Source organism: Lactuca virosa, chromosome 7 (assembly GCF_052849685.1).
Source record: "Lactuca virosa cultivar CGN04683 chromosome 7, Lactuca_virosa_CGN04683_v6, whole genome shotgun sequence".
Lineage (NCBI taxonomy): Eukaryota > Viridiplantae > Streptophyta > Magnoliopsida > Asterales > Asteraceae > Lactuca > Lactuca virosa.
The window spans coordinates 4,819,213-4,835,790 of NC_136432.1; the positions used below are offsets into that span (position 1 = coordinate 4,819,213).

Here is a 16,578-nt window from a genome sequence, read left to right on the forward strand (position 1 = left end):
AGGTTCACATATGTCAAATAAACTACATTATTTGCCTTCAAAGATCCTTTTCCTGAAGTTGGAATATGTGAAGGTCATTTATATAATAAAGATAACAATATCAAAGATTAGTTTGATTTAAAACAAGTTTAAGTCAAAAGTGCTTGCATATAGAACCTAATTTTATTTATAAAATGTTGATATTTACTTTATAATTCTATTAAGAGATCTAGTCTCATAAATAGAAGTTAATCATTTTAGAATATGAATATTATCGTTATGAAAAACAATTGAGTAAATTATCAAACATTTGAATAAAATAACTGAGACATAGATTTAGACATGCTAAATTAAATCATACATTGTTCCAAAACAAATATTGTTTTACATTACAAGTAATTTATGTTCCAAGCATAAATAATAAACTAACTTCGAGAGTGTAGTTCCAACTTGATTGTGCTCAACTGGTACTCTTCAATAAATATTTGCAAGCCATTTACAAATATTGGATTAGCATTTAAGTACCAAGTACCTAAGTGTTATATGAAAAGTATGAGTTCTATCTAGTAGATACTAGACGTACTAGTCTCTTCCAGACTTTCTTTTCAAATGAGAGGAGTAAATCCTCTTTTAGTGTCCAGTTTCTTCACAAAAGAAACAAGATCCATCTATGTGGACTTTAGTAGATTTCTTGGCCTTAAAGGTGTTCAGTCCATAAAACATGGGCCTCTTGGATCACTAGGTGACTCTTTTAGCCTTGCATTATTCCAATGTTTAAACTAGCTTTAAATAAAATATCACTATATTTATTGGAATATTGTTTGACCTGTTATATCATCAGATATATGTTTAAATTATCCAAGACTTCCTAGAAGTCATGAATAAGTATTCCTAGCTTGATGTTAGAAACATCTTTAGCATCACGGTGATGCCTTTACTAGGTATCATGTTCAAGCTCATTGCTCAAAGAAAATAGTTTAGGACTAGGACCTTTAAGTGTATATAATTTCATATCTCTTACGAGATTGTCTCTTAAGACATGAACTCATTCATTGAAGTTGTATCTAGTGAACGTTATTTTTCATTAAGTCATTAAAGAAAATGACAATCCATGATAATGAGAATGAATTATATATCTACAAAATTTTAACAAAATCTTTAATAATTAATACCCTTTTAGTTTCCAAAAACATTAATTATCAAAGTCTAGTATCCAAGTTGCAAAACAAATAAATGGTTAGGTATCCTTTATCCCATCCATTTGAATTCAACTCGATAGATATCGATTATCAGTTATATCTTACCATATAATTCTTAGATATATGGGATCGCTAATAACAAATTTAATTAGATATGTTTGATCCCATTTATGCCTCGGAACTCTCTTGCTTAGGTATCGTTTATCACAAAAGATTTCCGATCAAATCGTCTAATTTGAAAAACTTGTGTAATCGGCCTATAACTTGGTTATAGAAATTGCGAATACACCCCCGACCATCAAAAGATAACACTAAGCGGTTATGTATCATTTATCCCACTGGTGCATACAAGAGACGTGCGAGTGTTCTTCAAAAGGATTGCATAGATTTGAGGTTTGTAAAAAGGGTTTTTATATGTTTTATAATTCTAGTTAAAAACATATGATATCATGGTTATTACATGCATATAATAAACCATTGTATTAATTTTCAAAAGAAAATCACTTTTAAAGGTTCTATATAAAAAACTAGTTTTTATATAATTTGACGCAATTCAATTTTAATAACCGGTATTAAGTTTGAATGCATTTGAACCTTTTATATCTTTAATAAAACTTCATTTTATTACTTATATATATGGAGTTTGTATAAGTTATAAAAAATCACCATTTTTAAACTTATAATGGAGTATTTCAAAATTTATCGTTATTATCGATTTTATAAAACAATAACTTGTTATATCTTATGTCCAATTTTGAAACTCAAACTCCATGTGATGTTTAGTTTGTCCAAAATTATTTTAGCATGTGAAAAACTAATTTATCAACCACACATAATAATTGCATAAAATAAACAACACAAACATGCATAAAAAGATATGTGTATTAACATAGCCAACTAATGACATTTTGTGAGCCAACACAAAAGTGCCAAGTCCATTCCTAAAGGGATATTTAAAGGGACCAAAACTTCTTGTGATGTTGTTGAAGAAGCTACCACTTAAGTAAGCACCCATTGCTTGCAAAAGATTGGAAAAACTCTTGAAGGCTAAAATTCAGCAACTGTCGCTAAAAGCCAACAACCCTTTGTGAACAACATTGACGACACTTTTCAGAAAATGTCACTGAAAATCTTGCACACATTTTAGACTTGAAAATTGCTCTTTGTCTTCAAAAATGGTTCCAACTTCATTTCTTGTTACATTTTTGTACAAATAAATTATTTCAAAAAAAAACTAATTTATTACTTTACAAAAATAAACAAGACAAAATTACATAAATGGTCCTCATCGTTGATAAAATCGACCAATTATGGTCCTTATGACGAATTCATAACATAGATGGTCATTGTGGTTTCAAAATCTTGCAAAGATGGTCCTTTTGACTAACGGTGTTAACTTTTTCAGTTAAGTCCTATGTGAAATGACATATTTGTCCTTCCTGCATAGGGACCATTTATTTAATTTGTTCCTGCCACTGGGACCATTTATGCAATTTTCTATATTATTTATTATTGTTTCTATTTAATTTAATTATACATTTAAGGATTTAGATTTTTTTAAAGATTTGTTTAAATATATTGTTTAATGTGTTATATATATATATATATATATATATATATATATATATATATATATATATATATATATATATATATATATATATATATATATATTCAATAACATATTTTGATGTTTTTCTCAAATAATTTTTTCTAATTTTTTGACGGTATCTTCGAGTACATTTATTAATGTTTTTTTTTGATGTTTTGTTGGAATAATTTTTCTGTTTTTTTTTGAAGTTATGTTCGAATACATTTTTTAACAATTAGTATGTTTATATTTGTTAAAGGATTCCATAGCTACTGTAATTATAATTCGTAACTTAATTCACTTTCAATGATGTTTTCATTTTTCTTTTTTCTTTTATCAAGTTATATAATAATTATTTTTTAATTCAAGTATTTAACTATATAACATATATAAGGTTGTATAATTATTTTTTTCGTAAACTTTTTTATAAACATTTTTATAAAAAAGAAGTGTAAAAAGTTTGTTAAAGGTGAACAAGATTAATACATATAAGGTAGACATAGGCTAAGCTGAGACTGCCTCATAGCCTTGCCGAAAGCGACCAGGTCATTTCACATTGAATTTAAATGTAATGTTTTCGAGTTATTTTTTTTTGTTTTTAGACATTTGTGTATTTTTAAGCCATACAGATTTCAATTAGCCTATGATTAACTCGATGTTAATATCATTTGGTACTGATTATTGACACATCATTCTATGTTGATTCTAAGTTAGGATGAGTTGTGTCTAGCGTGAGAAAGTGAGTAGATGTTCTTTCTACATTGTTCTCAAGAAGATAAACCCTATATATATTTTATGTCACGATAACAACACCCTAAGGACCCTGTATACTATTAATACGAGAGAACCGACCAAAATTAGGGAGAATTCAATTGACTCAAACTCCTCTGTTGTCACATTTAATGACACTGTCACATGATGATCGCCCCCTACCCTACCACGTCAATAAAAACAAGTGTCTATCATAACTGAATGGAACTATGAAACATCTATTTCAGTTTTTAGATTGATCTCTATCCTTATCCTTTTCCATGCTTCCAAGATTAGAGTGTAAGCCAAAATACATTTTTCAGTAGGTAAGATGTTAATGATCTTAGTGATATTGTCATAATTACACATATATTTTGGGCGATATCATGTACGTTATGTTATGATTTTATTGTGAATATGGAAAAAATATACTTATTTTGCTTGGAAATTATAAATATGCAGTTATTGCAGGAAGTTGCAGAAAAGGAGCGAAAATGAGCACAAATTGGGAGTAAAAGTTGAAGTTGGAGCTAATCAAGCAAGAAGCTGGAATTTCATACACTTGTGTGTCATGACACATCTATATATGCGTCGTTCCGAGCTGCCAGTTACAAGAATCCTCAAAGTAAATTGCAATGTGTGGTGTGTCTTCCTTATATATGCTTCGTGTCAAATTCGGTCGGTAGAACCACGATAAATAGGTTTTTTCCATTGACCTAAATATCGAATCTGCTGATTAAGAGGTTCAGAAGTCAGAGAGTGGATAAAAGCTATTTTACAAGCTGGAGGACTTCATTGGATCAATGATATGAGGAATCAGAGGTTGTAATCAATAGGCTATCTTCGTTTTGCTTAATCATTATGTTTAGCATAATTAATTTGATTGCTTTGTGTTTTGTTTCTAAGATTATGGGCTAAAACCATATTATTTCGCTTATATGTAGATGAACCTTGAATACCATGTGTTGATTTTGTGAATAGGCTATTGGGAGTTGTTTAATCTATTGTGTTTTTTTAATCAAATATCCATATGTGTTTCTATTTACATCTATATGACTTATTGTTAAGTTTGCATGATCTAGAGGACCAATCTGATTATGTATGCTTGAATCATAGTTGTTCATGACCACTGTCAATTATGACTAAAGATAGACCAAATCTTAGGGACTTTAATATGTATGAGATACATTAGATGACCATTCTATGCATATCATGATCATTAATATTAATTACCATATTAAGTCCTTTATAATATAAAATTAATAACTAATTTTGGGATTACTAGTTAACATGACCATTGTAATCAGAGTCCTTAATATCATGGTATTAATGAACGCACCAAGAGATCTAACAACTTAGGAATCGGTGAACCATGACTAACATCCATTGCACTTTTACATGAATCAACCATGATTGCAAAGGAGAGTCAAATCTAAGTGAAAGTACTTCTTTATTCTTGTTTCCAATATTTGCTTTCTGTTTGTTCTTGGGTTTGAACTCAATTCCCCTTAATTACTATTGTAACTTATTCTATCAATAATTGAGTTTTCTATTCTAGTTCATTCTCGTCCCCAAGTGTTCGACAACTCGTTCTTACCCGAATTATACTATTGTGCGATTTGGTATACTTGCCTAGTTGTGTAACAATCCATACATCCGATAAAATCGATTACAAATTTAAAACCGATTAATAAATTGCACATCACTTACGGTCTAGTATCCTTTGATACACCCCAAAAGTGTTATGCCCTTTCATAAAGTGATACTCACCCACAAACACAAAAATTGTCTTTCAAAGAACACAAACGTTTCCAATTTATTAGCGTTCATCAAGCTAAAGAGGCAATGGGAGCTACCTAGGATTTGACAACTAGGTAGCGGTAAAAGGAATAGAGGAATACTAGGCTCATACCACTCACCATGTTGGAGATGTTGGTAAAATGGCCTCAAAGATCCTCAAGAATCCTCACAATAACAATAATAGAGCGAATAACTAGACACAAAATATACGTGGAAAACTCCAAAACCGGAGAAAAACCATAAATGTCTATAGATAAAGATCTATTATATGATAAATTGTTACCTATTGTTACGGAGAACGGTGTGATCAACAATAAAAGCAGGTTTCTTAATCAAGCCATTCAACTCCCTTGAAACCAGTATACACCGGATTACTGACATAACATGAAACCATTTGATAATTTTCAATTCAATATGAACGTCCATTTTTATTCTACAAGAACACAACCAATTAGCAATCTATGATGATAGTTATGGTAAAACATGGTAAAACAAGGAGACTTTTCGGGGCTTAAAAAACTTGATTAATCAACTTACACATACATTACCATGGGTCTAACACCATGTTGTTAGGTGCGTCGTTACATCTAAACAAATACATTTCATTGTTTGGTAGACTAAAGGGCAACATAGGGAAGCATGATCGAATCATCATAGACACAACTTAAAAGACAATGCATCTTTGTGTAAGACACATAGTAGTCAAAATTTGGAAAATATAAAAATTAATAACTAAATCGTAGTGAATATAAGTGCATAAAAATAAATTTAAGTAAAAGTTAATAATAATAGATATTTTAGTTCTTTTGTGACTCTCCTAATTATGCAATTAATAAAGATGTGGTTGTTTAGTAAGCATTCTATCTAAGCTGATATTGAAAACTACTAATAAGCTCTAGCTAGTTCTCTTTTACCAAGTGATTTAACAAAAATAAGTTTTCTGGGTTAAACCTAACTTTTTACTAACTAAATCAAACAAGCTCTTAATTAAGTTAGAAAAGCAACATTAAGATATGTGTAACAACATGTTAAAATTTTGGTTTTTTAGATTAGAACCGTAACACATCCATGAGTGGAACAATGTCGATGTAACTTGATTTGTAATTAATATCGTGATAATAATTTTTTTTGGCATATGGTGTTAGCGAATGCTCAATATATCTTATAAGGATGCAAATTTGATCTACAGATTTGGGTACCCGCCCTAACGGGGCGGGTATTACTCGACGTAACGGGTAATGGGGCGAGGACAGGTCTTGATTTTCACACCCGAAGCAGGGACAAATATTGCACTATCTGCCCTATTTAGACCCGATATATATCTATACAACATTTAATATATTTATTGGGAATCATACACAGGGCTAACTACATATGTCCAAACTGTACCGAGTTAATAATACTTATTGACTAGGGGATGACCCATGGCCTGACCTAATTATCCTTTTACCTAATTGTCCCCTATAAATATAACATATCCTCCTTGATGGACAGAGACTTTTCCTTAGACCTTTCACTTTTAGACTTCCCTTATATCTCTCCCATCTCAAGGAATTAACCTCCATCATGCCCATATACTCCCCCGTTACACCATGATGGTTCTCTCCGGCTAGGAGAAACAATCTCATCTCACATACCGATATAACTTGATTGTCAGAGTATGCTCCTGGGGCACAGTCCATGGGGCGGTTCTAACGACTTTGTAATATGATGGTAGCTAGGAATCACGTCGGGGTCTCGCTAACGACACCTACTCCAGATCCTCGTTTCGGATCCGACACCAAGACCCGACGACATGAGCTGATATCACATCATTATCAAAAACATAATGACTTTTATGAAGTTTCCAAAATATAATGACTTTTGTGATAGTTATCCAAAATATAGTGATAAAAAAACAAATTAAGATAAAAAGATGTATCTAAAATGAGTATCGGCTAAACATACCTTAGTTCATAAAGTTTGTTACATGTTAGTTTTTATATTGATATTTATTTTAAGGTCTATTTTTTATACTACAAAAAGGTAATGAAAAAAAGGATGTATTTTTTTTAACTATATATTGGTAGAGTAAGAGAGGGTTTCATTCAAATATATATCACAATGCATTGGCTTACACATGTATATATCACGTTGAAGCTTAGTAACTGCCTTCAACCTTTTTGGGTGAGACAAAATTAATTTTTTTTTCCTTGCGAGTTTAACAAGTGAATGAACGCTGTCTGTAAATGCGTAGGAACATAGAAACTGCGTAGGAACATAGAAACTGCCTTCAACCTTAAAGATGTTATCATGTCATGCATTTTCTAACAATTAAAATTTAACATATTTATCGTCGTCTTATATTAAATTCTAAAAATATTATCATTTACAAATAGGAAAATGTGGTTAGTGATTAATCAACTATTCAAAACTTATAAGTTAGTCATTGTCAACTATTTAATATTTATACATATTTACCCTTCCTATATTAATTGAAATTTGAAAGTGTTTATATTACCAATCAAATATTTACTATAATACTCCATCTAATGATACTAAATATCCAATTATATTACACACTTACAAATAACGTTTATTCCATGGTTAAAACTCATGAGACAAAAGTTGTAATTTTGTCCCATCCAAAAAGGTTGAAGGCAATTTCTAAGCTTTAATGTGGTTTATATATATATATATATATATATATATATATATATATATATATATATATATATATATATATATATATATATATATATATATATAGCCATTGCATTGTAATATATAGTTGAAGACAAACCTCAAAACAAATATTTAAAGCCTGTATAAAAAATAGAGTTTAACAAACTTTATAAACTAGAGAAAAGTATGTTTACCCGAAAAATTCATTTTGGATACGTTTGCTATCTTGATTTTTTTTAAACGCTATATTTTAGATAACTATCACAAAATTCATTACATTTTAGTTTTTTTTCTCTAATTTTGACACCTAGAATACGATGTCACCAAATAGTATCACGTCATCATGTCACGTCAACAAGCAACTTGGTTGACAAGTCAAACAATCAGAATTGTAACTAATTGGTAAACGGAGTGTCCTGTGTCCAATTTAAAACAATAAATAAAACAGCGTCAAAATTAAATTTTCGTATAAACTTAGTAATTTTTATAAAATTTGCCTATTGTATAAAAATAGTATTTGAGCCCGCGTTTTGCCGCGGGTTTTTACGTATGTTTTTCTTGCGTGTTAGGCATGTGAATTGAGTAAATAAGTATAGAATATCACAACTTGAAAAAAACAGTAAAAGTTTAAAAGAAATAAGCGTTGGGTGATTTATCAAAAGTTGAGAGGAGTTTACAAACTATTTTTGTAAGTTTGATGATTTTTAAATAATCTCTAAAGATGTAGGGGACATAATTATTAAAAGTAGTACAATACGCATTATACAAAGTAGATGAGGGAAAATCATATTATATATATATATATATACATATATATATATATATATATATATATATATACTACTACAGGGATGAGAGATAAACACGGAAGTTAAGAAAACGAATGAGTTAAGAAAACGAATGAGTAACAGTAACATCTTACAAAGTTAAAGGTTGAAGGAATCAAAGTAATATTTTAAAAAGTAAAGGCGTGAAAAATATCATTTTACAGAATATAGGGGTTGCAAGTGATGAATTATACAAAGTTGATGGATTGAAGTTGCACTTTAACGCATTGATATACTTTTACATTGTACATTAGTTAGTTGTACTATTAACTACATTAATGTTGTGTGTAAAACGAAGATCTACATTTTGTATATATTGATTATTATAATAACTACGGGGACGGGAGATAAACATGAAAATTTAAAAAATGAAGGGGCGAAAGTAATATTTTATAAAGTTGAAGGTGGAAAGGGTGAAAGTGATATTTTAAAAATTAAAGGGATGAAAAATATCATTTTACAAAATAAATGGTTGCAAGTGATGGATTATACAAAGTTGAGCGATTAAACGTGAACTCCACACATTAACATGCTTGTACATTGTGCTTATGAATTTGTGTAGTTAGCTACGGTAAAACCACTCACAACTTGAAAGTTGCAAGCCCGCGCATTAAGAATGAGAATTGATTAAAGCACCACAATTTTTTTTTGCATTGTCATACGTATATGATAATTTGAAAAGCCACTTCATAAGATATTTACAAATGGAAGAATAACCCATATAACATTAATTGTTTTGAAGCAAATGTGTTTCAATTTTTTTTATGAAAAGCTTGGAAAAAATGGTTGAAATATGTTAAAAAGATGAGTGTTCGGACAAACAAATAAAATAATCAATTAACATTTACATGAAAAATGTAATAAATAAATTATAAATAAAACAAAAACTAAAGTTAAAAGCACTAAAATTTTAAAAGAAAGTAAGCATAGGGTGGCTTCTATAAAAAAAAGAATAAACTTAGATGATTAATGTATAAATAAGAAAAAGATAAGGGCTATCTTCGTAACTATAAATTCAATCAGAAAATTGGAATTTAACATTTAAAGATATTTAATTTTATTGGTGTGCGCAAAATAGTAAAACCCATGTAATGAAAATGAAAAAGGAAAGTTAGCTTGTTTGATAAAGGGAAAATTATATCTGACCCGGTCCAATATATTGATTCGGTGAGTAAATGTCTGATTCGGTCCTTGATAAAAAAGAGGCTGACCGGAAGATTTAATGCTTTATCCCGCTTCTAACCCTTAGAAAAAAACACGCCTCCATTTTGCTCCATCCTCTTCCTCTGTCTCTCATCGCTCAAAGGGAAAATTGCCAAGCCTCTACCCTCCATCGTCCTCTTCTATCAGCTTGCTCTGTATGCCCTCCATCATCGCCGGATTTCTAGCCTCTGCATCTCGATAGTAAGTTGCGTGTTTTTTTTTTTTTTTAGTTTTTTCTGAAATTAGATGACAATGAAATCTGACAAGAAATCATATATGAAATTAGCATCTTGCTGCACTTGTATGATCTGAAATCGGACATGAAATCAAGCTTTTTCTGTTTTTTTTCTTCTGAAATTGGACACATATCCATGAACAAGTACTATCAATGGAGGTCGAATATCAAGAGGGTTGCTTTCCTTTTTAGTTATTTCTCATATACATTCTTCTTGGTATGCTTCTTTTCTATTAACATAACATATTTTAGTAAAGGGTTTCATAAACTTTGCATTATTCGAGATTCATGAAATTTGTATAAGATTTTGACTTCTTACCTATTGTGAAGTAAAAGACTAGTCGGACAGAGAATACTCAAGAGTATTGATGTATTGATGAGTTGGATGAATTGTATAGATAATTTCAAAGTCAGTATTGTGCAAATATATTCCAATTGGTTAGTTGGATGCATTGTACAGATAATTTCCAATTGAGTCCTTGCATAACTTATGGCCAATTTTGATATTCATGTACTATGGGATCATTACTGCCTCTTTATGTCATATTTAGGCTATGTAATCCTCAGTAAAATCTGAAACCATTTTGATTTTTGCATTCATGCATGTCATGCTTTAGAGTCGGATACATCGGAGGTAATCGAGTCGAGAGCATCTGCTTATAGCTGCTGAAACCTTGTATTCTAATGTTAAAAAGGGAGTATTGAAGGTTCATGTTAATCACAAGTATCCTCTGTCTCAAGCAACCCAATCTCACATTGCTCTTGAGAGTTGAAAACCAACGGGTTCGGTTGTGTTGATCCCAGACAATGAGTGATTCCCTTCATGTTTTTTGTTTTTGATTTATTTACTTTTTGTTATTTTTGTCTATGTAATTCTCTTGTGCATTAAAGTAAAGACTTTTTTAGAATGTGGTATGAATTATTGGTCCACTAAAGTTTTCAACCGTCTAATATATATTTTAATGGTTTGAATACTTTATCGTCATTATACTTTTACTTTTTCTAAATTACATATTTGCACAACTACATACGTATTCTCATTATATATATATATGTGATAGAATAGTTGTGTTTTTGTTATTCTAAAATGGATGAAATTATCCTTTATGTACAGATCTGGGAAATTGTTGTGGTGAAATCATTCGATCAATTATAAAATTGCATGTGTATATCAAGCCAATAGTCCATACAAAAGTTATATATCTTTAATTTTTTTTTTAATTTTTTACTCATGTTGAATGTTTTATAGAAAAAATGCAATGTTATAAATTAAATGGTGCATCATAAAGGAATTATTATAAAAAATATTGTTTGAGGGTAATACAGTCATTTAGCACAGTCAGTCAGATGTAGAATCAAACAACAAGTTTCAGTCAGAAGTTAACTCAGTCAGAACTTCAAACTCAGTCAGCTTTTACCCAGTTAACTCTAACCCAGTTAGCAACTATCAAACGACCCCTTACTTGTATAGAGGAAGAAGGGATTGTACAATATGCATTAAAAACTATACTTTTAGCTAAGTAATTTATAGAGAGCAAAGATAATTTACCTTTTGTATATATTTATAGTTATCAAAGAGTTGGGAGTGAAAAAGTAAAAGTTGGAATGAAAAAGTAAAATATTGATGACTTAATTAGTCAAGGTTTTGAAAACCGGACCGGAGACCGAACCAGTCGTTTTACCGGTTCGATGGTTCAGGTGGTCCAAGCGGTCGGACCGGTCTTAAAAACCGGAAAAACCGGATGATGTCATAATTGTATTTAATTATATAAAAAAAATACAAAAAATGAAAAAAATAAATATTTTTTTAAATTTCCGGTTTTGACCGGTTTTACCGGTTCAGCCGGACTTGTTTTTACCGGTTTTCACCGGTTCACATGAATACCAGTTTTTGGCATTTAAGAACCGGATCCGGGACCGGAACCGGTCGAACCGGCCGGTCCGGTCCGATTTTCAAAACATGGTAATTAGTAAAAGAAAGTTACTAGAAAAATCTTTTGAAAAGCAAGTTGATACTTAAGGGGTATTTGAGATTGGTTTTCAAAACAGTTTATTGGCTTATTGGGTTTTTGAAAAGGCAATAAATCAAAGACAAAACTGCAAATTTAGTCCTTGTGGTTTGCAAAAATCTTTGGATGGGGTCCAAAATGTTTTCAGCTTGCACAGAAGGTCCAAAATCAAGGTTTTTCTGAGTTTTTAGTCCAAAAAAACTTGAAAAGACGATTATACCCTTTTAATTTCTTTTTTTTTATTTTTTACAATTATTCTAATACCATTTTGTCTTAAAAATAAAAAGAAAAGAAATATATTATCCCCCACCCACCCATACGTTTTTTTTTTCTCTCTCTCTCGACTGCAACCCCTCCTATTGAAGAAGAATCATCCAAATGCTTCTCATGCTCACTGTTGTCGATGGATCGAAGACAACAACCCCCGATGAGGTTTTGCTGTCGATGGATCGCGCCGAAAAACTGACCATCTGGGTTTTCAATTTTTTCTCGATTTATTGTGATTGTATTCAGTCTAAACCATATTCCATTTAGGGGTTCCATAATTTCACTGCAATAAGACGGTTTGCATAGAAATTGAGGTTTGGATTGACTCAAGTGTATCGAGATTTTGAAAGGTACATCATTGGAAAGAGGGTTTAATAGTGATTCCACTATTGCTCCATGTTTTCATCCTTCTGTCTGCGATCCCACCACTGCTACATGTCGGAGCTTCCACCACCGATACATGTCTAGAGTTATCGCCGGAGTTGGAGAACTCGTCAGAGGGTCTTGAATCCAGAGATGAAACCCTAGTAATAGTCGGAGAAGCACAACTCAGTGGCACGAAGAACGGAGAAGGGGAATTCGTCGATGGGTCTTTAATCTCTGATGAAAATACACTGTGTGTGAGAGAGAGAGAGAGAGAGAGAGAGAGAGAGAGAGAGAGAGAGAGAGAGAGAGAGAGACGTAAGAGAGATAGAGTTTTACCTATTTTATTATTATTATTATTATTGAAATGTTAATAAAATGTAAAAAAAATGTAAAAGTAAATAAATAAGGGTATAACCGTCTTTTCAAATTTTTTTGGACTAAAAACCCAGAAAAACCTTGATTTTGGATATTCTGTGCAAGCTGGAAACTTTTTGGACCCCATCCAAAGATTTTTGCAAACCACAAGGACCAAATTTACAGTAATGTGTTTGACAATCTCAAAAACAATTTTTAGAATGACTTTTTTATTAACTTCAAAAAACTAATTTTAAAAAACATATAAAACTTGGTTTTTGAATATGCTTTTGGCGTTTTACCCAAAATTACTTTAAAAATGAGTTTTTAAATAAAACACCTTTTAATTATTGACTTATTCATCATAAAAGTTAATCCAATCAATTTTTAAAAATCTCATTTTACCATCAGTAAACATTTTTGTCTTCAAAAAGCACTCCCAGAAACCCTCCTTATAACCAAGTTGATTGTCATCGAATTTTTGGAAAAATAACAAACTGTTTATCAATAAACTACGGAAATAAAGCAACTTGTGTCTTGTGAAGTATCAAAGTGTAAGGGTTTAGACTTTAGAGTTTAGACCAATAGATTTGATGATATCATCACACTCGAGCTTTTATGGGGCAATTGAAGAATCGACACCCAAATATTTATTCTTTGACAGTATTTTCAGTTTGATCCACAACAATGAAGACACCAATCTCCGCATCGAAACGATACGTTCATCGCCTTCTTAAACCCCATAAATATTTCACGACCACCCATCTCCGCCGCCTCTCCGTTGCACCTGATTCAACGCAACCACCTTCACAAGAAGAATTGACGGAAACCACTATTACCCAGCTGAAGATCACCGAGGATTGGACAAGCAACACCAATCTCCACCACCAACTCCTCTCTCTACCCCCTCAATCTCTCATCAAAATCGCTCGTCACCTCGAAACTTCAAATAAAGCTCTTAAATTTTTCCATTTCATTCATGACAACCAATCTCCGTCTCTTTCTCAACTACCGTTACCTTCAATATTCCAAACTGTTATCGAGCTAGCAATGCGTGAAGAAGATTCAGTTCCCCTTGTTGATTTATTCAACCTTTCCAAGGAACTAAAGGTCCCCCTCACCTCCAACTCAGCAATCCTGTTAATTAGATACTTTTTTCATGTCAAAAAGGTTCAAGAATCTCTGCAATTGTATAATGAATTAGAACCAGATGCGAAAAACACCAATGTGAGAAACACATTACTGGGTTTGTTGTTGAGATCTAACAAATTTGAGGATGCACACAAGCTGCTCGATGAAATGCTTCAACCAGATACTAAGTTTCCCCCCAACGAGACTACATTAAGCGTTGTCTTTTCTGTGTTGCTTCGATGGAATTGTGGGAAAGACGATGAAAAAATTCTTGGTTTGATCCCAAAATTTGGAATACATGGTGTGTTTCCCTGTAATGTTTGGTTAACTCAATTAATCACTAGGTTATGCAGGAGTCACAGAAATGATAAAGCTTGGGACTTGTTGCATGGGTTAATAAAGTTTGGCAAACTTGAAGCTGGACCATGTAATGCACTTTTATCAGGGTTGTCAAGAGAGCGAAACTACAAGAGGATAAATCTTGTATTGAATGAGATGAAGGAGAATAACATAAAGCCAGATATTGTCACCTTCGGGATGTTAGTGAATCACCTGTGCAAAGCTCATAGGGTAGACGATGCATTAGATATGCTTAAAAAGATGAAGGAAGGAAGTGATGGAATCTCCATAAAACCAGATGTGGTTCTTTACAACACTCTAATCGATGGTTTATGCAAAGTGGGAAGGCAAGAAGAAGGTTTCTTGTTAATGGAACAAATGAAATCAGAACATAATTGTGCTCCAAATGTTGTAACCTACAACTGTTTGATAGACGGGTTTTGTAAATCAGGTGAAATCGAACGTGCACACGAGCTTTTTGATCAAATGAACAAAGAGAACATTGTTCCAAATGTGATTACAATAAACACTTTGGTAGATGGAATGTGTAGAAATGGAAGAATCAGTAACGCAATGGAGTTCTTTAGAAAAATGCAAGAAGAAAAGGGTATAAAAGGAAACGCAGTTACTTTTTCTACATTGATTTCTGCTTTTTGCAATGTGAATAACATCGATAGAGCAATGAGACTGTTTGATGAGATGGAGTCTTTAGGGTCTCCTGATGCACTTGCTTACTATAGTTTAATTTCTGGTTTGACTCTAGCTGGAAGACCAGATGATGCTGCTTTTATTGCTTCAAAAATGAAAAAATACGGATTTTTACCGGATCTTTTAACCTACAACACTTTAATCGGTGGATTTTGTAGAAAAAAGAAACTTGACAAAGCGGTTGAGATTCTTAAAGACATGGAAGATTCCAAGATCAAACCTGATTCTGTCACCTACAATACTCTAATTTCATACTTCACCCAAAATGGGGACTTTGAAACTGCTCATAAGTTCTTGAAACAAATGGTAAAAGACGGAAATGCCCCTACAGTAGTGACGTATGGTACTCTCATCCATGGGCATTGCTTGGCTGGGAATCTTGATGAGGGTTTAAATCTTTTTGAGGAAATGCTTAGAACATCAAAGGTTGTTCCTAATAATGTCATATATAATATATTGATTGATTCTCTTTGCAAATGTGGGAAAGTTGATGATGCTCTTTCATTAATGGATGGGATGTTAGAGAAAGGTGTTAGACCAAATACTACAACATATAATGCGATGCTGAAAGGGCTTTCAAGTAGAAATAGGTTGAAAGATGCAAGTAGGCTTATGAATCAGATGACAACTCAAGCTTGTAATCCAGATTACATTACAATGGAGATTTTGAATGATTGGTTTTCTGCAATTGGTGAAGTTGACAAGTTGAAGCAATTTGTGCAAGGATTTCAAGTGTCTTCTTCTGCTGCTTAATACTATTTATTTTTTTTTGTTAAATTGATTATGAATAATTATGATTTTATCCATGTTTTTTTGAGTTCTATTTATGTTCTTTAAAATGCCGTTGATTTCTTTTTTTGAGGTTTTAAAATGATTCTTTTTGTATTTGGTTGACCTTTTTCATCTTACATCATTATTATTAGTTGGTGGCATAAAGTTCTCTATTTGATGCAATTGGTGCTACAAGTAGAAATGCTCGTCCTATAGAATCCTCACTTATTCTTTGTATTTTAAGAAAATATCTACAAAAGAAAAAAAAGAACTTTGTGCATCAAGATTTCTTAGTTTTAAGAGTGGAGTTCTTATTCTTTGTATTTTCATGATCTTTCTTTTAAATTTCTGCTTGCTCACCAACCATCTAGCTATATGAGTACAC

The 16,578-nt window shown here is 31.7% G+C and overlaps 1 protein-coding gene and 1 long non-coding RNA gene across 2 annotated transcripts; both read left to right on the forward strand.

Annotated features, from left to right (window-relative positions):
* Positions 1 to 10,014: 10,014 nt before the first annotated feature.
* LOC145123856 (uncharacterized) lies at positions 10,015 to 11,222 on the forward strand. The gene is made up of 2 exons (XR_013715366.1): positions 10,015 to 10,214; positions 10,300 to 11,222. It is a non-coding gene; the product is annotated as an uncharacterized LOC145123856 (long non-coding RNA).
* A 2,550-nt stretch (positions 11,223 to 13,772) lies between these two features.
* LOC145126199 (uncharacterized) lies at positions 13,773 to 16,307 on the forward strand. Its single transcript, XM_079061598.1, has one exon. It carries the CDS (start codon positions 13,932 to 13,934, stop codon positions 16,173 to 16,175), a length of 2,244 nt encoding a protein of 747 aa, XP_078917724.1. The 5' UTR covers positions 13,773 to 13,931; the 3' UTR covers positions 16,176 to 16,307.
* The last annotated feature ends 271 nt before the right edge of the window (positions 16,308 to 16,578 follow it).